Below are 25,393 nucleotides of genomic sequence, written 5' to 3'. Positions count from 1 at the left end.
CAACCCACGGCCGGGATGAAGATCAATAAAAGCGGAAGAGGCTGGGAGGCTTTCCGTGAGGACCCGGCTTGCTCCTGTCTGTGGCCCACAAGGCTGCCCGTTCCCACCCTCCTCTCCCCTCAACCCCAGGCCAGAGAGGGCAGGACCCTTCTCAAAGTCACACAGCAAGCCAGGGCAGCACTGTGGCTAACCCAGGCCCCTCACTCGCAGGCTGAGACCCTTTTCTCCTGCCGTCAAGCTCAGGGTGAGTTTCATGGACACCCTGGCCCCGGGCTTGGTCCCCTTCCATAGGGTTCACCTCATTCATTCATTCATTCATTCATTCCTTCACTCCCTGAGTGTGCACAGACTGTACTGTATGATCCAGATGACTCAGAGGGTGTGGCTTCCAATAGATAACCTCAAAGGGTACTTTCCGTTTGTTTTTGAAAAGAGGTTTAAGGGATTTCAATACCCCCCATCCTTTTTTTGAGACAGGGTCTCGCTCTGTCACCAGGCTGGAGTGCAGTGGCGCGATCTCAGCTCACCGCAACTTCCGCCTCCCAGGTTCAAGCGACTGCCCTGCCTCAGCCTCCTGTGTAGCTGGGATTACATGTGTGAACCACCACAACCGGCCTCAATCACCCCTTTTAAAAAAAACCAGTTTTTAGAGATGAGGTCTTGCTTTGTCACCCAGGCTGGAGTGCAGTGACGAGATCACAGCTCACTGCAACCTCCAACTCCTGGGCTCAAGCCATCCTCCCTTCTCAGCCTCCCGAGTAGCTGGGACTACAGGTATACACCACCACACCCGGTTTATTTTTTAAAAAGTTGTGTGTTGGGGGGGGGGGTCTTGCTATGTTGCCCAGGCTGGTCTCAAACTCCTGGCCTCAAGTGATCCTCCTGCCTCAGCCTCCCAAAGTGTTGGGATTACAGGTGTGAGCTGCCTCGCCCGGCCTCAATCCCTTTTTCACAGGGGTTCTGGACACTCATTCCGGCTCTGCCCCTGAGGAGCTGTGTGACCTTGGACAAGTGACTGACCATCTCTGGGTCTCTGCTTCCTCCACTAGAACACGACAGAAGGTCTAAGTCCCTTCCTTCTTGGATGGGGGAGAGAATTAAACCAGTTAGGGTGACAGTGGCTTCGGAGCCTGGCACACAGAGGTAACTCCATGTGTGTTTGCCGCCATCATCATCCCTGTTCGGATCCTTGCTCCCCAGTTCCACCCAGGAAGTGCTGGGGACCTCCCCTTCCTACATTTCTCCTGCCACCCTCTCCAGGGCACCCAGGGCAGCCTCTCTGGCATGCTGTGAGCTTCCCAGGCCGGGCTCTGCCCACCGCACCATTCCAGGCGCTGGACTGCAGGAGCTTGGCACGACGCAAGGCGGGAACGGGAGGCTGGCCCATGGCGGCGTCAGCAGATGGGCACCATCTGGGCTGGCGGCTTGGGGCGGGCTGGCAGCTGCTGGGGCGGGCGGGCCTGGCAGCCCCTCCTCCACCCAGCCCTGGCATGGTGCCCGCCCGCGCCTCAGGTTTCTTGGGCTGCCAGAGGGGGCGGGGAGGCCTGGCTGGGTTTAGTCCCTGGGCGGGCAGGCGGCTTCCCTCTCTGGGCCCTGGTTCCTGCAGCCTCCTTCACCAGCACGTGGCAGGTCAGAGAGCACCCGGGTCACCCTCTCCCACCCCATCCCCGGCTGGTCACCCTCACCAGGAGGCCACAGGGCGGCCCTCGCCACTCACTACCCCCTGAACATCCAGCCAGCTCCACATGCTATTCCTGGGCTCCAGGCCTTCGTACTGGCTACAACCCATCCAGTGCCCCCTCCCTCCAGCCTCTCCAGGTTCCCTCACCCCCTTCAAGCCTCACCTCAAAGATGCCTCCTCAGAGAAGCCCTCCCCATCCAAAGTGGCCCCCAGCCCCTCTCCACGTCCCTCCCTGCTTTGTTTTCCTGCCGCTCCCTGACACCCTCTTCTTATTCATTTTTATTTTTATTTTTTGAGACAGAGTCTCACTCTGTCACTCAGGCTGGAGTACAGTATCGCGATCTCGGCTCACTGCAACCCCCCGGGTTCCAGCAATTCTCCTGCCTCAGCCTCCCCAGTAGCTGGGACTACAGATGCCCACCACCACGCCTGGTTAAGTTTTGTATTTTTTGTAGAGATGGGGTTTCACCATGTTGGCCAGGCTGGCCTCGAACTCCTGACCTCAGGTGATCCACCCGCCTCAGCCTCCCAAAGTGCTGGAATGACAGGCGGGAGCCACTTCGCCCGGCCCCCTCTCTCGCCTGTGACACTGCAAGTGGTGGCTGCTTTCAGCCCCGTGGCAGGTGCCCCTCCACCAACATCCACCCTGCATACCCCAAGAGGCCAACCAAGGCCCTATGCCCATCCCTCCCTCCGCATCTATCCCAGGGTCTCAGCTGCCCAGCAGGGCTGATGAAAGCCAGACGCTGCACTCTGGCTGGGCCAGGACGCTCCACAGCCAAGGGGACTCTCGGTTCGGAAAAGGAAGCTGGTGGCCAGTCCTCCTGCTGTCAAGGTGACAACCGCCAGGATCAGCGTGGAGGCCTTGAGGCCAGCCACAGCCCGGGGACCCTATGTAAGACCTCAGCCTGTGAGATCCTCACACAACCGTGCTAGAAGGTGACCACACCATGCCAGCAGACTGCCCCCTCACGCACCACAATTTCCGCCCATCCCCTTCCGACACTAACAGAGGACGAGGCTGGTGTCAAGGACAGGGCAGAGGTAGACGCTGCTTGAGTCCAAATCCCACCTGGCCCAGTCTCAGCTGTGTGACCTCAGCAGGTCAGATCCCTCCTCTGAGCCTGTTTCCTCCTCTGTAAAATGCATACAGCAGGCCGGGCACGGTGGCTCACGCCTGTCATCCCAGCACTTTGGGAGACCGAGGCGGGCAGATCACTTGAGGCCAGGAGTTCGAGAGCAGCCTGGCCAACATGGTAAAACCCAGTCTCTACTAAAACCACAAAAACTGACCAGGCGTGGTGGCACTTGCCTGTAATCCCAGCTACTCGGGAGGCAGAGGCACAAGAACTGCTTGAACCCAGGAAGCAGCAGTTGCAGTGAGCCGAGATCGCGCCACTGCACTCCAGCCTGGGCGACAGAGTGAAACCCCATCTAAAACAAACAAACAAACAAACAAACAAACAAACAAACAAAAAACATACAGCAATGATCCCTGCCTCACAGGGCAGCTGTGAGAATGGGCAAGAATTTCTAGCCAGGCAGGTGGCTAATTTTTTGTATTTTTGGTAGGGACGGGGTTTTGCCATGTTGCCCAGGCTAGTCTCGAGCTCCTGAGCTCAGGAGAGTCACCTGCCATGGCCTCCCAAAGTGCTGGCATTATAGGTATGAGCCACCACACCCAGCCAGAGTTGGGGTTTTCCATATGGGAAAGACATTCTATGTTCAGGGAACAGCATAAGGAAAGGCCTGGCAGTGGGAGATTATAATCAGAATGAGGAGGATGGGCCAGGCGCAGGGGGTCACGCCTGTAATCCCAGCACTTTGGGAGGCCGAGGCAGGAGGATCACTCGAGCCCAGGAGTTCGAGATCAGCCTGAGCAACATGACGAAACCCTATCTCTGCAAAAACTAAAAAACAAGACCAGTTGTGGTGGCTCACACCTGTAATCCCAGCACTTTGGGAGGCCGAGGTGGGTGGATCACCTGAGGTTAGGAGCTGGAGACTAGCCTGGCCAACATGGCAAAACTCCGTCTGTACTAAAAATACAAAAATTAGCCGGACGTGGTGGTGGGCATGTGTAGTCCCAGCTACTCACATGAGGCTAAGGCGGGAGAATTGCTTAAACCTGGGAGGCAGAGCTTGCAGTGAGCCGAGATCGCGCCACTGCACTCCAGCCTGGGCGACACGGCAAGACTCCATCTCAAAACAAAAATGAAAACAAAAACAAACAAACAAACCAATCCTGAAGAGGATAACGTTAGTAATGATAACCATGGAGGGCCCTAGCCCCATGCCTAATGCCTGGTCTTCACGGTGCCTCATGGTGGTTTACTGAGCCCTCACCCTGGGCACGCAACATTTCCTACAGGGCAACCATTTTTGAGCCCCCCAGTTTGTAGACAAGGAAATGAAGCACAGAGAGGGTGAGTGACCGGCCCCAGATCACCCAGCCAGTGGGCAGCTGAGCTGGGGCTGGAGTCCAGGCCCAGCTCTCACCCCCATGAGGAGATGGAGCACTCGCAGTGGGCAGGTGGCATGGCTGGGGGGGGGGTGTGGCCTGCTGGGGCCAACTGAAGCAGGGATTCCCTTGGGGACGAAGGGGGCAGGCTGGGGGTGAGGGAGGGTGCAGCCCTCACTCAGAGAGGCCAACCTGACCCGGGGCACAGGCCTGCCTGCTGAGCAGAGGCGGGAGGGGCTGGGTGGGGGTGGGGAGGTGCCCAGAGGTTGTGCTGACTGCAGCAGAAAGCTCGCTTCAAAATTTTATCAGCTCAGCGTGGAGGAGGTGGGGGCGGGGCCGGGCGAGGAAGATGTGTGGTGGCAGAGAGGTCTGGCCCTGCGTGGCGATGAGCACCCCCTCCCCCACGGTGGCCTCTGCCTCCTGCCCCCAACAGGCAGTCGCCCGGCCCACCTCTCTGCCCCCACCGTCCCCAATGCCCCCTCACAGCCAGCCCCAGTAGGTTTGTTGCTCATTGGTGGGGGTGGGGGAGGAGAAAGATGCTAAGGTCAAGGTCAAAGAATCAAGATCAAGACTGGGTAACTGCCGGGCACGGTGGCTCACACCTGTAATCCCAGCACTTTGGGAGGCTGAGGCCAGTGGAATCATTTGAGGTCAGGAGTTCAAGACCAGCCTGGCCAACATGGTGAAACACTGTCTCTACTAAAAATACAAAAATTAGCCAGGCATGGTGGCGGGCGCCTGTAATCCCAGCTACTGGGGAGGCTGAGGCAGGAGAATCGCTTGAACCCGGGAGGTGGAGATTGCAGCGAGCCGAGATCACATCACTGCACTCCAGCCTGGGCAACAGGGTGAAACTCCATCTCCCCCCGCAAAAAAAAAAAAAAAAAAAAAAAAAAAAAAGACTGGGTAACTGGTGTGGTGCAGTGGCTCTTGCCTGCTGTAATCCTAACACTTTGGGAGGCCAAGGCAGGAGGATGACTTGAGCCCAGGAGTTTGAGGCCAGCCTGGACAATATAGCAAGACTCCATCTCTAAAAAAATATAAAAAATTAGCTGGGCATGGTGGTGTGCACCTGTAGTCCCAGCTACTTGGGAGGATGAGGCAGGAGGATCGCTTGAGCCTGGGAGGTGGAGGCTACAGTGAGCCGAGATGACACCACTGCACTCCAGCCTGGGGCACAGAGCGAGACCCTGTCTCCAGGAAAAACAATAAACAAAAAAAAAAACTGGGTAACTCTGCCCTGCTCTCCTTCCACACACCACAGAGCCTGGGAGCCCGTGACCCTGTCTCACTCTTGCACCAGCTCTAGAGGGTGGCATGGCTGTTACTCCCATTGCACCAAGGAGGAAACTGAGGCACAGAAAAGGGTTGTGTCTACAGCTGGGGAAAAGAAGAGTTTTGTCTGGAGCACGGGCAGTCTGGTCCGAGTCCCCCTTGTTCCGGGAAACGCCCCTCCCTCTCAGGCTGTGCAATTGTCTCTTTCTATAGAGTGCTGCCTGGGCTGGGGTTGGGCTGGTGACCTGCATGGGTCTGCGTCTGGCGTGCACCCATCCCACATGCTCTGGCAGCCCCTGGGTGTGTGAGGGTTCATGCGTGCTCCAGACACAGCCTGGGTGGGCATGGCAGGGGTGCTGTGCACCCACTCAGGTCTTGGGGTGCAGCTGACACCCTGCACGTGGCTACACGCATGATCTTCTGGAACCTCCCATAGCCCCATCCAGCTACGGACTCTGATCACCTCTACCATTTGGCAGGCAGGAGAAACTGAAGTCCAAGCGGGCCACACAGCCAAGAAGCTACAGGACCAACCCTGCTCTTAGCACCGGGACCAGAGGCACAGGCGTCAGGCCTCCCACCTCCATGCTCCTGCCAGGCCCCCTGGGGCATCCCCTTGTTCACTGCAGCCTGGCCATCCTGCAGAGCTGAGCTCAGCTGCACCTCCTCCTCTGGGAAGCCAGCTTGGATTTCCTCACCCCCGCAAAGCTTGCTGGTCTCAACATCAGGCATTTGACCACCGGCAAACAGCCCACTGGCAGGGCCAGGCTCATCAGGCCTCTCTGCTGGTGTGGTCTGAGAGTCGATCAACCAACAAGCATTCACAGGAAGCAGTGCCTGGACTCTCCCGGCTCTCCCTGGAGGGCTGGCATGGTCTGTCCTTCTCCTCTCCTCATCCCTGCTTCCAGCAAGGCCGTCCGTTGCACCCAAGACCCTCCAGGACATTCTCATCCCCCAAGACCTCAAGGACCTTCCTGCTTCCTCCCTCAGACGTGAGGGTGAGATCCTGCCTCTACCACTGGAGCACCACAGCCCACCCGCCTCCTCCGTCAAAAAAACCTCCTTGTACCATCTCTCACTTGAGACCTCTGCTAGGCCTGCCTCCTCCATCTGACCTCCACATCCCATCAGCAGTTACCCTGGGCCCTGCATGCACTGGCCTCCTCCCTCAGACACTCCTTGCACCGTGTCACCCCCGTCAGACGCTCTCCCAGGCCCGTCTCTCCCCTTGGACCACCGCATCACATCTACACGCACCAGCTTCCTCCCTCAGACCCTCCTTGCACCATGTCATCCCCATCAGATGCTCTCCCAGGCCCGCTTCCCTGCTTGGACCACCACATCATATCCATATGCAGCAGCCTCCTCCTACAGACTCTCCTTGCACCATGTCACCCCCGTCAGATGCTCTCCCAGGCCTGCTGCCCCGCCTGGACCACCAGATCACATCTATATTTACCAGCCTCCTCTCTCCAACTCTCTTTGTGCCATATCACACACTTCAGACTCTCTCCAAGGCCCACTTCCCCTCTCAGACCACCACATCACATCTATACCCACCGGCCTCCTCCCTCAGGCGCTCCTGGCCCCGTGTCACCCCCGTCAGACGCTCTCCAAGGCCCACTTCCCCTCTCAGACCACCACATCACATCGACAGGCACTGGCCTCCTCCCCAGACCCTCCTCAGGCCGCGTCACCGCCATCAGACACCCTCCCCATGGCCGCCCCGCTCAGGCCCGCCGCACCTCACCTCGCTCACGCACGAAGTAGGCCAGGTAGAGGTCCAGCTCCTTGACGGCCACGCCGATGTGGTGCGGCTGCACGCACAGGACCGGGTGGCCACACTGCGCGGCCTTGACCAGGCGCTCGCCGTCGGTGCTCTCCAGCGGGATACCCTTGAACAGGATGACCATGACCAGGTCCAGCCGCCACACCTTGTCCGCCTGCCGGAGACAGTCGATGCGCCGCATCTTGCCCTTCTGGTCGGGGTTGGAGAGCACGCAGCCCGGCGCCTTCTTGCCGGTGATGCTCAGCACGAAGTCCTCGCGGCACTCGGGCCGGATGTCCTTGCGCAGCTTGGCCAGCAGCCGCGACGCCCACTTCTGCTTGACCTCGGGCTTCTCGCCCAGCAGCTCGTCCTTGACCGCGCGCTCCTCGTCCTTCGACATCCGCTTCTCGTGCTTCTTGAAGTACTTGCGCTTCCGCGCCTGCAGGTTGAACCAGGTGTAGGCGAAGGCGCGGACGTGAGGCAGCAGGGCCTCGATGAACGGGTGGAACTCATCCTGTAGGCCGGAGAGGCGAGAGGTCAGGGGTGCCAGGGACGCGGAGGGCGGACCCACTGCCCGGCCCCAAAGGCTGAGGTCGGAGGGGCCCTGGACAGACCCGCAGAGTGGGAGGGGCTGGGCAGAAGTGGGCAGGGGGTTGCTGCAGATCGGTGCACGCCACCGGGGGCACACAGAAGGCCGGGGAGGACCCAGGAGAGGTTTATCAGGGACCTGAAAGAACCCATCACCCAGATAAGCAAACTGAGACTTAGACCACGTGAGAGGCACAAATCACCGCAGAAGTTTGTGGAGGACCATCATTTTTATTTATTTTTTTATTTTGAGACAGAGTCTTGCTCTTATCACCAAGGCTGGAGTGCAGTGGCACAATCTCGGCTCACTGCAACCTCCACCTCCCGGGTTCAAGCAATTCTCCTGCCTCAGCCTCCCGAGTAGCTGGGATGACAGGTGCCCACCACCACACTCAGCTAATCTTTGTATTTTTAGGAGAGATGGGGTTTCACCACGTTGACCAGGATGGTCACCATCTCCTGACCTCACGATCCGCCCACCTTGGCTCTCAGCCTCCTGAAGTGCTGGGATTACAGGTGTGAGCCACCCTGCCCGAACACGGAGGACCTATCTTGAACCCCAGTACACAGATGGAGCAAGCTAAGGGGGCCAAGTGGAAGCTCATGGAGGACCCATTGTACAGACGGGTAAAACTGAGGTTGGGAGAACAAAGATGTCATGGACCTATTCTCTGCCTATTGCAACTAGGCTTGGGCTGGGGGTAATGGCTCACACTTGTAATCCCAGCACTTGGGGAGGCCGAGGAGGGAGGATTGCCTAGCCCAGGAGCTTGAGACCCAGTCTGAGTCATATGGTAAAACCCCATCTCTATAAAACAAACAAAAACAAAACAAAACAAAACAAAACAAAAATTAGCCAGGCGTGGTGGTTTGCACCTATAGTCCCAACTCGTCAGGAGGCTGAGGTGGGAGGATCATTTGAGCCCAGGAGTTTAATGCTTCAGTGAGCTGTGATGGTGCCACTGCACTTCAGCCTGGGTGACAGAGTGAGACACTGTCAAAAAAAAAAGAAAAAGAAAAGAAAAGAAAAGGCTGGGTGCAGTGGGTCACACCTGTAATCTCAGCACTTTGGGAAGCCGAGGCTGGTGGACCACCTGAGGTTAGAAGCTTAAGACCAGCCTGGCCAACATGGCAAAACTCCATCCCTACTAAAAATACAAAAAAATGTAGCCAGGCATAGTGGAGCACACCTGTAATCCCAGCTACTCAGGAGGCTGAGACAGGAGAATTGCTTGAACCCAGGAGGCAGAGGTTGCAGTGGGCCAAGATCACGCCATTGCACTCCAGTTTGGGTGCCAAGAGTGAAACTCTGTCTCAAAAAAAAAAAAAAAAAAGAACTAGGGTAGGTGGTCAAGCATGGTGGCTCACACCTGTAATCCCAGCACTTTGGGAGGCCAAAGCGGGAGGACTGCTTGAGCCCAGGAGTTCAAGACCAGCCTGGATGACATAGTGAGGCCTCATTTCTACAAAAACAAAACTTAGCTGGGCATGGTGATGCATGCCTGTAGTCCCAGCTACTTGGGAGGCTGAGGTGGGAGAATCGATTGAGCCCACAAGGTCAAGGCTGCAGTAAGCCAAGATTGCACCATTGCACTCCAGTGGGTGACGAAGTGAGACCCCTGACTCACAAAAAAAAAAAAAAAAAAAAAAGAGGCGGGGCGCGGTGGCTCATGCCTGTAATCCCAGCACTTTGGGAGGCTGAGGTGGGCGGATCACTTGAGGTCAGGAGTTTGAGACCAGCTTGGCCAACATGGTGAAACCTCATCTCTACTAAAAGTACAAAAAATTAGCTGGGTATGGTGGCTCATGCCTGTAGTCCCAGCTACTCAGGAGGCTGAGGCAGGAGAATTGCTTGAACCCAGGAGGCAGAGGTTGCAGTGAGCCAAGATCTCACCACTACATTCCAGCCTGGGTGACAGAGTGAGACTGTCTCAAAAAAAAAAAAAAAAAAAAAAAAAATCCTAGCACTTTGGGAGACCGAGGCAGGCAGACCATAAAGTCAGGAGTTCAAGACCAGCCTGGCCAACATGGTAAAACTCTGTCTCTACTAAACATACAAAAATTAGCCAGGCGTAGTGGTGCCATGCCTGTAATCCCAGTTGCTCAGGAGGCTGAGGCAGGAGAATTGCTTCAACCTGGGAGGCGGAGGTTGCAGTGAGCCGAGATGATCATGCCACTGCACTCCAGCCTGGGTGACAGAGCAAGACTCCGTCTTGGGAAAACAAAAAATGAGTACAAAAGTTTATTCCTACAGAGCAGATGTACAGACAGGCCTGGCTGAGGTCCACAGGCAGACACTAGGCCCGCCTGGAGGTCAGGGCCTGATGGAAAGGTGGGGGATTTCTGCATCAAAAGATACGAGATTAAAGGGTACCAGGATTAATCAGAGGGAGGAGAGATCCCAGGTGGAGTCCTCTCCTTCCTTTCCCCTTTCCATGAACCCACCGTGCGGATACAGAAACAGAGACCACAGAAGCAGACACTCTGCCACGAAGGTTCAGAGCTGGGAGAGGGGCCACCGCGTTCCCTGCAGACCCATTCTGGAGATGGGAAGTCTGAGGGCTGGGGAGACGCTGAGACCAGGCCAGAGCTGGGACTTCAACCTACTCCCAAATCATGATGAATCGGTGTCTGAGGGCAGCCCCCCAAAACCCATGCTACAGATGAGGAAACTGAGGCCTTGAGGGGGAACCTGGCCATGGGGGGCAGAGGTGGACTGGAACCTGCACTCTGATATCTGACTTCCCCACGAAAATAACGGCAGCCCCTTGGAGAGCAACGTGGGGCAGTGGGAGGCCCCTGGCTCCCTGTCGGGTGTGGGCAGACCCCTCCCATTCTTCCCATTTTCCAGCAAGGGAAACTGAGTCTGCACAGCATTTGGGATCTCCGCTGGACACGGTGGCTAATGCCTGCAATCCCAGAACTTTGGAAGGCAGAGGTGGGCGGATCACTTGAGCCTAGTTCAATCCCAGTCTGGGCAACATGGCAAAAAACCATCTCTTTTTTCTTTTTTTTTGAGATGGAGTTTCACTCCTGTCACCCAGGCTGGAGTGCAGTGGCACAATTGCGGCTCACTGCAACCTCCACCTCCCCGGTTCAAACGATTCTCCTGCCTCAGCCTCCCAAGTAGCTGGGACTACAGGCACACACCATTATGCCCAGCTAATTTTTGTATTTTTAGTAGAGATGGGGTTTCACCATGTTGGCCAGGCTGGTCTTGAACTCCTGACCTCAGGTGATCCACCTGTCTCAACCTCCCAAAATGCTGGGATTACAGGTGTGAGTCACTGCGCCCAGCAGGCAAAACCCTATCTTTACAAAAACTACAAAAATTAACTGGGCATAATTTTTGTGGTGCGCGCCTGTAGTCCCAGTTACTTGGGAGGCCAAGGTGGATGGATCACTTGAGCCCAAGAGTTTCAGACCAGCCTGGACAACATGTCAAAACCCCATCTCTACTAAAAATTACAAAAATAATTAGCTGGGCGTAATTGCTGCATGCGCACGCCTGTAATCCCAGCTACTTAGGAGGCTGAGGTGGGAGGATCACTTGAGCCTCAGAGGTTGAGGCTGCAGTGAGCTGTGATTGTGCCACTGCACTCCAGCCTAGGGGTAGAGTAAGACCCTGTCTCTAAAAAAATAAAAAACAGCCGGGCGCGGTGGCTCAAGCCTGTAATCCCAGCACTTTGGGAGGCCGAGGCAGGTGGATCACGAGGTCAGGAGATCAAGACCATTCTGGCTAACATGGTGAAACCCCGTCTCTACTAAAAATACAAAAAAAAAAAAAAAAAAAAACTAGCCGGGCGTGGTGGCGGGCGCCTGTAGTCCCAGCTACTCGGAGGCTGAGGCAGGAGAATGGCGTGAACCTGGGAGGCGGAGCTTGCAGTGAGCCGAGATCACCCCACTGCACTCCAGCCTGGGTGACAGAGCAAGACTCCGTCTCAAAAAAATAATAATAAAATAAAATAAAATAAAATAAATTTAAAACATCTGGGACCTGGTTTCTCAGCCTCAAGGTGGAATAAATTCAAGGAGAAAGAAGAGAAAGAGAAGCAAAACTGACTTGCCATCTCCCTGCCTTGACAGGGCTGGGCTGGGCATTTCGGACAGGGGTGATCCCTTCCTAGAACAGAAACCTGTTCTCCTCCCACTAGCTCTCAAAGGGCTACATTGTTATTAATGCTGCGATTATTGTTGTCATTACAACTTACACTGCTATTGGGATTTTTTTTTTTTTTTTTTTTTGAGAGGGAGTCTCGCTGTCACCCAGGCTGGAGTGCCGTGGTGCGATCTCAGCTCACTGCAAACTCCGCCTCCAGGGTTCATGACATTCTGCCTCAGCCTCCCAAACAGCTGGGACTACAGGCACCCGCCACCTCACCCAACTAATTTTTTGTATTTTTTTTTTTTTTTTTTTTTTTTAGCAGAGGCAGGCTTGAGCCACCGCGCCCGGCCACCGGGGCTATTTTATTACTTTTTAAAAATGTTTTTAAGAGATGGGCATCTCAGCCTGGTGTAAGAGATGGGCATCTCATGCTTGTAATCCCAGTACTTTGGGAGGCCAAGGCGCGTGGATCATCTGAGGTCTGGAGTTTGAGATCAACCTGGCCAACATGTTGAAACCCCATCTCTCCTAAAAATACAAAAAATTAGCTGGGCGTGATGGCGGGTATCTGTAATCCCAGCTATTCGGGAGGCTGAGGCAGGAGAATCGCTTGAACCTGGGAGGTGGAGGTTGCAGTGAGCCGAGGTTGCGCCAACTGCACTCCAGCCTGGAAGACAAGAGCGAGACTCCGTCTCAAAACAAAACAAAACAAAACAAAACAAAAGATGGGAGTCTCACTGGAACGATCTTAGGTCACTTGGGCCCTGAACTCCCAGGCTCAAGCGATTCTCCCACATCAGCTTCCCGAGTAGCTGGGACTCTAGGCGCAAACCAGTATGCCTGGCTAATTTTTATTTTTATTTTTGCAGAGATGGGGTCTCACTCACTATGTTGCCCTGGCTGGTCTCAAACTCCTGGGCTCAAGTGATCCTCCCACCTCGGCCTCCCAAGGCACTGGGGTATTTTCTTTCCTTTTTTTTTTTTTTTTGTTTTGAGACAGTGTCTCACTCTGTTGCCCAGGCTGGAGGGTGGTGGCATGATCTCAGCTCACTGCAACCTCCACCTCCTGGGTTCAGGCGATTCTCGTATCTCAGCCTCCCGAGTAACTGGGATTCCAGGTGCGCCACCATGCCCAGCTAATTTTTGTACTTTTACTAGAGATGGGGGTCTTGCTATGTTGCCCAGCCTGATCTCGAATTCCTGGGCTCAAGCGATCCTCCCGCCTCGGCCCCTCCAAGACACTGGCGTGTTTCCATTACTACAGACACGATTGCTGTGATCATCATTTGACGCAGACGATCTTCCAGGAAGCGGGGAACAGCCTCAGGCCCCGCCGCGCGTTCTGTGGCATGGAAACTAAGGCTCAGAGAGGGGTGGAGACCTGGCTGAGGTCCCACAGGGTCTCGGGGCCGGTGTGACGATAAGAACCAGGGCCCTGACCCCCTGGAAGGCCATGGGTCCCTTTCTCAGAACAGCCTGTTCTCTGTGAGGCTGGGGTCTCGGGAAGTTAGGGAGATGTTCACCCTGGACTCCCGCTGTGTGTGCCAGCGGATGTGGCTGGACTCGGTCCCATTTCCAGGCCAGGATGGGCAGAGCAGCCGCTGCCAGATCACCCTCCCTGCTCTGTGCTCCACGTCCCCTTGGGCCACCTCCGGCCATGGGGTGCTTCGGGGGGAGGGGCGGGACATCAGATTTCACCTATTACTGAAGCTCTGAAAATAGCCTCCCACCCAGCAAGACCAGAGTCAGCTTGTACCAGCGACGTTCCCCCACCCCAGTGTCCCCCGAAGCGTGAGTCACCGTAACAGCTGCAGCAGGGACCGGACCTCAGGGCCCTTTTCCGCTGCCCCCGCTTCCCCAGCCAACCTGCTAAGGCAAAGGGGAGATGGAGGGGGGCCGGCCCAGGCCCTGTCCAACCTCGTCCCTGCCCCTGCCTGGACGAGACCCAGAGATGCAGAGCGGTTTGTACAGTGTCACACAGCCGGTCAGCAGAGCCGGGACCAGAGCCCAGATGGTCTGGCCAGGGAAGCCGGGCGGTGGGGGCGGTGTGTGGGGTGACAGTGGGACGCGGCAGAGAGGATCCATGGCGGCGCAGGACCTGCCCGTGGAGGGGATGCCAGGAGGGCAGGAGGCCCGGACAATGGTGTCCAGCTGGGGCTGTGGCTGCCACCCAAGCTCTGGCGCTTACTGGGGCTGTGATAAGAGGTTGCTGGAAGGGACGGGGGAGGCGTCCGCGAGGGGGGCAGGGATCACTGCCCCCTCAACTCCTTCTCTCCCCAACCTCTGTCTCTCTCTGAGTTCTTCCCCACTTCCGAGCCCCCCTCCTGCGAATTCCTTTTCTCATTCTGGCCCCTCCTAGATCTGAGTTCCCTTCCTCCTCCCTAACTGCCCCTCCCCTCTCTATGTTCCTCCCCCTCTCTGTGCCCTTTCCGGGGACAGGTGCCAGGGAGGCGGGCAGGGGGGGGCCCCCACGTCAGTGGTGACCCCGGCTAGTTACAGAGGCAGGAAGACAAACAGCTTGTAACTGGGTCATGGACCTGCTGCCCCATCCTCCCTTGTCCTCCCCAGGGGATCAGACCAGGTGAGAGGCAGGGCCCGGTTGGCTGGTTGTCACTCTGTTTGTCCCATGTGACCTGCAATAACCAGGACTTCTTCTCCAGGGACCTCCCACTGCCCTCAGAGGCCCAAACCAGCAAAAGAGATAACCAAGGCAAGCTAGATGCTGAAAATCCTCCCAAACTCCTACACATCCCTCAACACCCTATCTCCAGTGTCCCTTCCTTCAAGCAGCCTTTCCTTCTCAACCCAGGGTTTCCCAGATCTAGCCAGGACCATCCAGCTCTATCACCTCCCCGTGTCAGAGAAGGTGGCTGGGTGACAGTAATGTCTGTTTTCACTGTCTGAATGGCTAGGGAACAGATCACCTCAGATAGGCCTCAGTCTCTCATTCTGTACAATGGGCAGAAAGGGATACTGCAGCCTGCTGGAGAAAGGGGAGCTCATTCCTTGCCCTGGTGACCTTGTTCCTTGCAAAGTGATGGGGAGAAGGGGAACAAGGCCAGGCCTTTCCTGGAAACCCCAGCTTAGTCTACTGGGACTTCCTGGCCAAAGAGAGCAGCAGCAGCTGGGAGGGAGACATCTGGATCCAAGCCCTTGGTGAAGGACCATGCCATGCACTGGGCGATGCCCTTCACTCACGTCCCTGTGCTCCTCCCACCCTGAAAGTCCAGGCCAGCAAACCAGGACATGAAACTCCAATCTCCAAACCAAAAGTTTCCAGGTGAAAGTGACTCAACAATCCTTCATGAGAATCTGCTCATTACCTACTTAGCACTTATCCCAAATTCCTACACATCCTTCAAAGCCCTAGTTCTAATGCCCTCTTCTCCAGGTCAGATGACTCGTCCATGGTCACAGGGACAATCCCAGGCCCATCCGGCAGCAGCATCAGGCTCTAACCTTGGGCCGCTCCTTCCCCCAGCTCAGAGAATCACGGCCTGTGGACATGTGAGCGGCTCCCAGGGAGGCCGTTCAACTATCTCAACAAACATTTAGCGGGTGCCTGCTGCATGCCCGCCCCAGGTACGGTGCTGAGGACTTGGCAGGGACCTGGGCTCGGCCCTCACCTGGATCCAGATCTGAGGCAGGGATGGATGGTTAACAGCAGCAAAATATGTAATAAAACGTCAAGTTGGGCAAAGTGCTCTGAAGAAATTTAAAAGAGTTTGAAGGACCAGAGAATCTCTGGGGTGGGGGGTGATTTTTAGCTTGGGGTGGTCCAGGAAGGTTTCTTCCAGGAGCAGACACCTGAACAAAGTCTTGAGAGATGGCACTCCCGGCCAGGAAATTTTCTGAGGGAGAAATGGGTCGTGCAAAGGCCCTGGGGCAGGACCACCCCTGGTGTGTTAGAGGAACAGCGAGGAGGCCCATGTGGCTGGAGCAGAATGAGCAAGGGGGAAAGAGAGAGGAGGGGAGAGTTGGGGAGGGGACAAGGACAGGCGGGGCAGGGCCTTGTGGGCCACAGTGAGGAATTTGGGTAAACCGAGTCCACAGGGTTCAAACTCCCTGCCAAAGTAATGAGTCAGCAAAATGAACCCTGGGTCCCCCTACTTCCCTCTGTGCATTGATGTTCTGGGAGGACAATGAGGGCTGAGCCACAGGGCCCAGGAGGTGGGGGAGAGAGGCAGGGAGCAAGGCTGTGCCTCTTAGAGGCTGAGCATTTGATGAGCTATCAAGTCTACCATGAAATGGGGGATGGGCGCGGTGGCTCACGTCTGTCATCCCAGCACTTCGGGAGGCCGAGGCGGGTGGATCACCTGACGTCAGGAGTTGGAGACCAGCCTGGCCAACATGGTGAAACCCCGTCTCTACTAAAAACACCAAAAGTAGCTGGGCACGGTGGCGCACGCCTGTAATCCCAGCTACTTGGGAGGCTGAGGCGGGAGAATTGCATGAACCCGGGAGGTGGAAGTTGCAGTGAGCCCAGATGGTGCTACTGCACTCCAGCCTGGGCGACAGAGCAAGACTCCATTAAAAAAAAAAAAGCCTACTATGAAGTGAGGACTATCATTGCGCCCACTGCCTGGAGGAGGAGACTGAGGCATGAAATCCTCCACACAGTCGGGAAGGAACTGAGCTGGGACCGGTCCTTGGGCCTCCTGACACCCCACCCCCACTCCTGGGCCCCTTGAGCAAACAGTGTGGGGCCAGAGTGTCCAGTGACACCTGGTCTGCACCGTGCACACTCTGCAAGTCCCACGTGCTTCCCTTCCCCTTGTTTGTTACACGCCACATCCTCAAGGAGTCCTGGTCACCTCGTTTCCTCCCTGCCCCCGACCCGGCCTAGACTGTCGGTCCCACGAGGGCATAGCTTTGATCTGTTAGCATCTCCAGCATCCAGACCACTGAAGCAATGCTCCCATCCTCTGCCTCTGGGATCCCCCCCAATCCACGCACCCCCATGTGTAAAGAAGGCTGGTACCCACGCAGGGCTGGTCATACTCAGGGAGACCCTGGACAGGGCTGGGCAGGGAGAAAAGACTAACAGAGGCCGGGCTCGTGGTGAAACCCCGTCTCTACTAAAAACACCAAAATGAGCCAGGCGCAGTGGCTCACGCCTGTAATCCCAGCACTTTGGGAGGCCGAGGCAGGTGGATCATCTGAGGTCAGGAGTTTGAGACCAGACTGGCCAACATGGTGAAACCCCGTCTCTACTAAAAACACAAAAGTTAGCCGGGCGTGGTGGCCCATACCTGTAATCCCAGCTACTTGGGAGGCTGAGGTAGAAGAATCACGTGAACCCAGGAGGCGGAGGTTGCAGTGAGCTGAGATCACGCCACTGCACTCCAGCCTGGAGACAGTGCAAGATTCCGAGAGAGAGAGAGAGAGAGAGAGAGAGAGAGAGAGAGAGAGAGAGAGAGAGAGGTGCAGAGAGAGAGAAGGAAGGAAGGAAGGAAAGAGGGAGGGAGGAAGGGAGGAAGGAAGGAGGAAAAAGAAAGAAAAAAGAAAGACTAACAGAAATGCCACAGTGGAGAAGGGTCCAAGCCTGTGCCTTTCCAAGTCACCATTGTCCTTGTCACCCAACCCAAAGCCCGGCTTATGCTGTGCAAATACACACAGAGGGAAGGGAGGGAAATTGGAAAATGCCTCTGGGGTGTTTAATGCAATTACTAGTTTAGCAACAACCACAGGCACAGCAATGCTTATTTGGCACCTACTGTGTACCAGGCATTGAACTAAGGTGATGTCTCTCAGGAAAGTGCCATTATGTTTCTTATTTTATGTTGGCAGAGAAACGGGAGGCTGGGGAGGACCAAAGTCCCGTCTCTCAACCAAAAGCATTCATTCATTCATTCATTCGTTCATTCATTCATTCATGCAACAGGTATTTATTGGGCACCAACTGAGTACCAAGCCCTGCACCGTGGACTTCAGAAATGTTCTGCCTCCCCGGAGGTTGCAGTGAGTCAAGATCGCGCTGCTGCACTCCAGCCTGGGCAACAGAGCGAGACTCTATCTCAAAAAGAAAAAAAAACAAACGAAAAGAACTTCGTTGCCTCCCTGAATCTGCAGCAGTCCTGAGGAAGTGGGGGTTTCTGCTGACTTCATTTCAGGGCAAGAAACAGTCTGGGGTCGGGGGGACGGTGGGGGCAGGTCACCCACCCAGAGTCAGGAAAGAGGAGAATTAGTTTAGCAACAATCACAAGCACAGCAACACTTATTTGGCACCGCTCTATAGCAATTATTTGGCACCTACTCTATACCAGGTACTATATTGGGTTTGGAGCCTCCTGAGCAAGATTTTCAGGCAGATCTGAGGGGTACTCTAGATCTATGTGTTGGTGATCCCTGTTAGGGCAGATCCGAGGGAGGCAGAGCTGTGTCCTTGTCCATGTGGGTGTCAGGGAGTGTACACGCGTGTGCGCCCAGCATGTGGTCATGGATGTGTCCTGGTCAGGACATGGGTGCCTGCACACTATGTGTTGCAGGGCAGACCGGCACCCAGGTGAGGTGGGTGTGGACACAGGCAGGAGAGTGGGGGGTGGGCCGTGGCCAGGGGCAGGAGGCCCAGGCAGCGCTTCTCATCCATTTGGTGTGAGACAGGGTGGGAGGCCAGCTCAGAGAGAGAGAAAGAGGAAGAGGAACAGAGAGAGAGGGAGGGAGGGAGGGAGAAAGAGAGAGACAGAGAAAGAGAAGAAAGAGAGAGGGAGAGAGGGGAGAGGAGGAGAGACACAGCGAGGAAGAGGGAAAGATGGAAAGGGAGAGAGAAGGAGAGAGGGAGATAGAAGTGGGGAGAGAGGAGGAGAGAGACAGAAGGAGAGAGGAGAAGAGAACGAGATGGGAGAGGGGGAGAGAGGGAGGTGGGGGGGGGGAGAGAGAGAGAGAGAGAGAGAGAGAGAGAGAGAGAGAATGCTGACTCTGCCAGAATCCCAGCTTTGGTGATTTACAGGGCGCTTGGCCCTGGCGCGCAGAGGCACCTCCGTCGCAGAGAGGGGAGGGGGAGAAACAGAGAGAGACACACAGAGAAACCGAGACAGGGAGAAACACCGGGAGAGTGGCGGCGCCTTGTAGAGAGTAAATCAGAGGGCACCAGGCCCCGGGTCGGGGGCACACAGGGAGACAGCGCCCACCTGCCCAAGCCGCCAGATGGAAAGCCTCAGCTCTGCCAGCCCCGCTGTGCTGCTTCAGGCAGGTCCTGGCCGTCTCTGACTCTTAGCCCCTCTCCCAGCCCTGAGGGGCTGCAGGCCCCCTGCTCCTGGTAGGCACCCCCCAAGCTCCCTCTAAGAACGCACACTCGGCCTGGGCCCTGCTGCCTCCCCCACCCTCTCCTATCCCCGGGGGCCAGGAGATGCTTAAGGAAGATCTAGAAAATCCAACGAAGGTCAGGGGTCTGGGGTGGGAGGACAGCCCCTCCCAGCCTCAGTTTCCCTGCTGCAGAAACGGCAGCAAAGCACGTTCCACTCTGAGAGGGCATGGGACGAGGGAATGAAGGAAAGAATGAATGAATGAGGCAGGGACTGGGCGGCGGGGTGGAGGTGGCCCGGGGAATCCTCCGCGCTGCAGCCAAGAGGGACTTGGCCCCAAACCCAGAATAACGTGGCGGTGCCGCCGACGGGAGGGAGGCAGGGAGGGAGGCCCAGAGCAGACACGGGGAGGCCGGCCTTCCCGCCGGCAGGATTTATGGGAGCTGCGGGCTCCACACAGTTCCTCTTAAGAGTAAAAGTGAAAAAGAGCTTGAGTCACCGCCGAGCCTGGCCCGGGGCTCCCAGAATGCCCCAGGGCCGCCAGCACCCGCTCCCCCCCTCAGCGGGCAGGGCCTGGGTGGCACAGAGCGGGCTGGCACTGAGGCGCCCCCCCACCCTCCACCAGCCTCGGCTCCCGAGAAGGATCCGGGTCGGATCAGCTAAAAGGGAGCTATTTTCGGTTGGGCTCAGGTTGTAAAATTAGCTGGGAAAAGGGGGGAGAGGGAGGCCCAGAGACAGAGAGAGACAGAGAGAGACACGCAGAGACAGAGAGGAAGGGGGCAGAGAGACAGAGACAGAGAAGCAGAGAGACAGAGACACATCGGAGAGACACGCAGAGACAGAGAGGAAGGGGGCAGAGAGACAGAGACAGAGAAGCAGAGAGACAGAGACACATCGGAGAGACACGCAGAGACAAAGACAGGAGAAAGGGATGGTGAGATAGACACGAAGAGATAGAGACAGAGGGAGAGAATGACACGTCAGAGACAGAGGATGAGAAAGAGAGACAGAAAGAGACCAACAGCGACCGGGAGCTGTTGAAACAGAGACAGGGAGAAACACAGATGGAGAGACAGGGAGACACACAGACAGAGAGAGAGTGTCAGAGCGAGACAGAGAGAAAGAAAGAGAGAGAGATAGACGGACAAAAATAGACCAAGATGAGAGAAACGAGGGGATCTGATTTGGGAAACTGAGTCAGGCAGCCAGGACTTGGGTGGGAGGGTCCTGCATGGGACACTCAGGGTCCTTCTGAGCCCCTCAGCCCGCCCCGCTGGCTACCCCAGACCAGGCTGGGCCTTGGGGGAGCAGTGGGGATTACATTCAGGCTGAAGAGAAACCCGAAAGGGGGTCCCCAGCTCCACTCTGGGGCTGGGGTGGAGGGAGGGGCAGAGAGGAGAATCACAGGAGAGGAGGGAGCCCCCTGCACTGGGGACTCGCTGTCCCCACCCTGGCCTGGGAGCTCTCTCGCCTCTGTCTCTCTGCCCCTCTCTGTCTTCTCATCTCTGTCTGTTACACGCGGCAACCCTGGATAGTTTTTAGTTTTTAGCCTCTCCGTTTTTCGGTGTCCACAGACAGCCCTCCTGGTTGGTCCTTGCCCTATTCCTGGAGAAACTGAGGCTGAGTTAGCAATTCTCTGAAGCAATGCCTGGTCTGGGGTTCTCACTACCCCCAACCCCAGCAACCAGGATGGCTCCCAACCAGCCCTGATGGGGGAATTCCAGGGTGCACAGGCAGCCTTCCAACCTCCCCAGCCTGGGAACAGCCTCCCCTCCGCTCAGCCCTCCCAAATGGCTCCTTCCAGCTGGCGAGGACAAAGCGGGGACACCTCAGTCTCCCCATAAGCCCAGAGACTTCAAAGCTTGCCCAAGGTCACACAGCGTGCCCACTCAACCCTGGTTGTTCTTGGAGAGCTTCAAAGAGATGCCTTCTTCGGGAACCCCTCCTCAAAGCTGCTCAGAAAGGGAAACTGAGGCTGGGAGAGGGACAGGGACTTACCCAAGGTCACTCAGGGGATCATAGGTAGGACAGGCCTCAGACCCCCTCAGCACCAGCCCCCACATTCCCTGTCGGCTGCAGGGGGCGGGTGAGAAAGACCCTACCAAGGGCCATGCCTGGCGTGGGGGAGTCCCTCACTGCGCCATGCCCTGGGGCGGAAGCCGGGCACTCACATACTCCCCACACAGTGCTCCTTAAGACTGGCCTGGCCCTCGCTGGAATCGCACCCCCCACATGCCCGGACTTTACAGTTTGCCCGCCATACCGCCCCTCTCTCCAGAACCAGCCTTAGCCGCACGTCACTTCAGGGGAAACTGAGGCCAGAACCTCTCCAGCCTAAAGACACACAGCATGAGGAGGAAAGCAGCAATCTGGAAAACGGAACCTGCAGACCTCGGGGTCCCCGGGGAGTCTGGGGCTGGAAGGAGTTGGGGGGGCCGCCCCCTCCCTATACACCCCCTCAGCCATTGCACAAGGCTGGGCCCCGGGGCAGTCTGGGAGTGCGGCCAGGGGTGAGAGGCTACGGGAGGGGGAGGGGGCAGGGGCAGGTGCCGGGCTGGCGAGGGCGTCCGCAGCGCCGCAGTGCCCGGGCCAGACCCGGAGCGCCGGGCCTCCCGCTCCTCCCGCTCCTCCCGGCGGCGGCTACAGAATCCAGAATTGATGCAGCCAAAATATCAGGATGGTGCTGGGGGGGGGGCTGCAAAGCGGGGGACCGAGCTGGGCCGCCAGAGCACCCTTCCCCCTCCTGGGCCTCCAACTTCTCGTGCCCCCTCCCCCTCCACGCACACGTGGGCCAATAACGGGGGAAAGGCGGCCCAGGGCCAGGGCGGCCCGTACAACCTTGGTGGGGGGACATGGGGGAGACACATGAGAGGTCCCCTTCTCTCCAGCTGGGGAGACCCAGGGTCCAATCATGACCCCCTAGATTCCTCTCAGAGGCAGGCGGGGGGCTTCCCGCAGAGCCCTTGCTGGAGGGGGACCAGCCCCCACCCCGACCTTTCCGAGTGTCAGAGGGGAGTACGTCGGAGTAGGGGGGAGCGCAAATCTGCAGACCAAGCCCCCACATCCGGGAGAGGTCCCGAGAGTCGAGGGTGGGGAGGCTGGGCGGGAGTCCCGCCTAGGGGGTTCAGGGTAGGTAGGGGTGTGTGTGGGGGTCCCTCAGCCTGACCCATCCCCCCACCGGACCCCAGCCCTTGGCGCCGGGGGGGCATCCCGGGCAGGGATGGCGGGAGGGACGCGCGCCTTTTTCGTCCCGCCTCCTCCGGCTTCAAAACTCCGGGGCTGGGATGTGGGGGGCGCGGGGCCCAGGGCGCAGGGGGCGCGGGCGGGGGCCGGGCGAGGACCGTACCTGGGTGAGGCAGAGCGGGGACGAATACATCCCGGGCGCGGCGGGAGGCGCAGGGCCGGCCGGAGCGGGCGCGCTGAAGTTACTGAGTCATTTTTCCAAACCACCCCCCCCACCCCCCCTCCCGCGGCCGGCGCGCTCTCCTCGCCGCCTCCTCCCTCGGTCTCCCTCCTCCTCCCTCCCGCTCTCCCTCTCTCGCGCCGCCCGCCTCGCTCGCTGTCCCTCTCTCCCTCTGTCTCTCTCGGTGTCTCTCTCTTCCTCTCTCCCCCGTCTCTGTCTCTCTCTCTCTCCACCCTCTGACACCCTCCCCCTCCCTCCTCCATTTCTCTCCCCTCCCACCCCCCATTTATCTCCCCTCCCACCCCGAACCTCCCACTTCTCAACACCCAACTTTCAAAGAAACGAGGGAAAAAAGGGCGCGAGCGAGAAAGGAGAGCCTCCCCCGACGTCTCAGGACCCCCCACTCCCGAATTTACGCAGTGCCCAGGGGCACTAGACCGGACCCCGGGACTGCAGGGCGACCCCCACTCGGATCAAGCGGAGAGGGGGTACTCGGCTGTTTCTGGACATTGAGGGGCCAGAGGTGGATTTTTAAGGCCCCCCCTCCCCACCCCCTCATCACCCCCGAGCTGGCCGGGAAGTTGGAGGAACGAGCCAGGGGGGAGGGAAGGAATGAAGAAGTGACGTGCGCAGAGGCCGGCCAGCGCGCCTCTTTCCCCTTAAAGATGTACGACTCTGGGTGCATGGTGAGCTGCTGGTCCCACAGCACCCTCGCTCCCTTCTCCCCTCAGAGCCAGGCAGGGGCTGCGGGTTCCCAGCTAGAGGGGCTTGTGTGCAGCCGTCCCTTCCTTGGCGAGAAGGGCCCAGGCTAACACAGGAGGCTCCAGAATTTGCTCTCTTCAGCACCCAAGGGGCAGGGGCGGGGTGGCCTCGCCTGCGTCTCTCTCCAGCACCCCAGAGGACGGAGTCCAGGCGGATTCTCCAGCTGGCCAGATAAACCCTTGCAGCCTCCCCCTGGGTATCCAATAATTTCCACCTGCCTCAGGGGTGCACGTGCCCTTTTCACAGATCTCAAGACTGAGGTATGGCGAGGGGGGCTTGGAGCCAGGCCATCTGGCCCCGGAGCCCACATTCTGTTCTCCTTCTAGAATAACAGGGCAGAGACCTGGCCTGCCTCGGTCTGAGCCCCCAGGGCATCTGGTGACAGGGCCCTAACCCTCCCCCGGTTCACTCCCTGGATCCTCCCAGGCTTGTTCAGAGGTTGCTGTGTCTCTCATTCCCACCCGAAGGGTTCTCTCCCCTATAAAGTGGCTTACAGGTGCCCATCCTGTAGGACTGCTGGGGATAGGGACAATGACCTTAGCAGAGCCTTGACCTTCGGACACATGTCCACTAAAGACATTCTTAGAAAGCTTGGCCATTTCGCCTCATCTCTCCGAGCTTCCCAAGGACAAATGATACCCTCTCACCAAGCTGGGACAGGTGCCCCAGGACCAGGGGCACAGAAGATACCAGCACCCATTATCCTCAGGTGTTGCAGGAGAGGAAACTGAGGCCCAGAGAACGGAAGCCACTTGCCCAGGGCCCGACAGGTAGACTAGGAGGCAGCAGAATTCCTGGAGCATAGGTTCCCTGGGCACCCCCCCCGCCCCCCCAGACTCCTCTCTGCCTGATGGTGACATTATTCAAACGGTGCTTAGCACATCACGAACACTCCATAAATATATGTGTGTGTGTGTCTGTGTCTGTGTTTGAAACCCACCGTGCAACTGTGGGGAGCATTTGAATTAAATGGTGAGAAGTGTATCTGGAAATCCACATTACCAATATAACGTGAAGCAGTATTTTATTAAAACACACTAGGGACACGTATAGGGTGAAATCTAAAATTCACAGACGTTTAAAAGTTGCGGTTGACTTCAGACAATCCTCCTAGACTTCCAGACCCCGTGCCTTCCACCCTCCCTCCCCTGCACAACCCACCCTGCCTGCAACCTTCATTCAGTAGCTTAGAATCCTTTGGAAGGTGAAGTTTAGAGAGCACAGACTGCCCCTCTAGGAACCTCGGTTTCCTCATCTGTAAAATGGCTATGGCAACAGGACGCATCTCGGAAGGTGGGGAAGGTTGGAGTCTAGCCTGTGGGAAGGGTGTGTTAATATTATTGGTAGTGGCTACAGGGAGAAGCTTCTGCAAGTGTATGAACAGCAGCCTATATCCCAGTTTGGGTGGGAAGGGACCCCCCCCGCCCCCCGCAGCACACACAGTTGGTTCCGTACATGCACGCAGCAGGCCAGTGCAGCGCAGGCTCCATACTTGGGTCTATGTCTCCTCCAGCCAGCAGCTTCATCTCTCTGCACCTCAGCTTTCCCCGCTGTGAAATGGGGCGACGCCAGCTCCTAACTCTCTGGGTTGTAGGCGAGTCAGCAAATACCTGCCCCTGGTTACAGCAGGGAACCGTACATCGTAGTTTCTTTAAAAAGGCAGTTGGTGGATTTAGACCTGCGTGTGGAGGGCCCGGAAGATGGGTGCATGATTTAGCTCCTGGCACTTTCCGGCACAATCTGGCTCACTTTTTTTTTTTTTTTTTTTTTTTAAAGCACTCTCTCTACAGTTATTTCACTCTTCGGCATCTCTGCAACTGTCCCAGATACAGAAGCACAAAAGAGTTGACTGCCACCTATAAAACTAATGCCCACAGTTTGGAAGCTGCCATGCTGTCCATCTGTGGGGGACCAGTTTAGTAATCCTGGCACAGGCCGGGACACTATGCAACTGAGTAAAACCAGCGGCTCCCAACTGGTGATGTCCCCAAGAGACAAGCGGGGGGACAGGAAGCTGTAGACCAAGCTCTCCCCCTTGGCACTGTGACACTGGGGCTGGATCGCTCTCTGGGTTGGGGCGATCCAGGGCACTGCAGGGCGCTGAGC

The 25,393-nt window shown here is 57.2% G+C and overlaps 1 protein-coding gene and 3 long non-coding RNA genes across 27 annotated transcripts in view; 1 reads left to right on the top strand and 3 right to left on the bottom strand.

The window, feature by feature from the left end:
* NFIC (nuclear factor I C) overlaps window positions 1–25,393 on the bottom strand; it is a 112,096-nt gene that overhangs the window by 82,502 nt on the left and 4,201 nt on the right. For 12 of the 24 annotated variants that reach the window (XR_013409459.1, XR_013409461.1, XM_028839220.2 and 9 more), the window contains exon 2: window positions 7,168–7,699. Coding sequence is in view for 18 of the 24 variants with exons in the window: in XM_028839220.2 (XP_028695053.1) it covers window positions 7,168–7,699 (532 nt within the window). In the remaining 6 variants the exon portion in view is untranslated. Of the gene's footprint in view, window positions 1–5,306; window positions 7,700–22,468; window positions 22,553–25,393 lie in introns of those variants that run through there. The other 12 variants (XR_013409460.1, XM_028839219.2, XM_028839221.2 and 9 more) reach the window with 4 other exon arrangements.
* Window positions 1,958–3,847, bottom strand: LOC144336978 (uncharacterized). Its single transcript, XR_013409529.1, has 2 exons — window positions 3,566–3,847; window positions 1,958–2,925 (listed from the first exon to the last, which is right to left on the bottom strand). It is a non-coding gene; the product is annotated as an uncharacterized LOC144336978 (long non-coding RNA).
* LOC144336997 (uncharacterized) lies at window positions 4,768–8,803 on the top strand. Its single transcript, XR_013409549.1, has 2 exons — window positions 4,768–4,935; window positions 8,702–8,803. It is a non-coding gene; the product is annotated as an uncharacterized LOC144336997 (long non-coding RNA).
* On the bottom strand, window positions 24,295–24,965 carry LOC144336974 (uncharacterized). The gene is made up of 2 exons (XR_013409523.1): window positions 24,780–24,965; window positions 24,295–24,602 (listed from the first exon to the last, which is right to left on the bottom strand). It is a non-coding gene; the product is annotated as an uncharacterized LOC144336974 (long non-coding RNA).

This window comes from Macaca mulatta, chromosome 19 (genome assembly GCF_049350105.2).
Source record: "Macaca mulatta isolate MMU2019108-1 chromosome 19, T2T-MMU8v2.0, whole genome shotgun sequence".
NCBI lineage: Eukaryota > Metazoa > Chordata > Mammalia > Primates > Cercopithecidae > Macaca > Macaca mulatta.
Note: the sequence above shows the minus strand (reverse complement) of the source record. Positions and strands in the feature narration are given on the sequence as shown.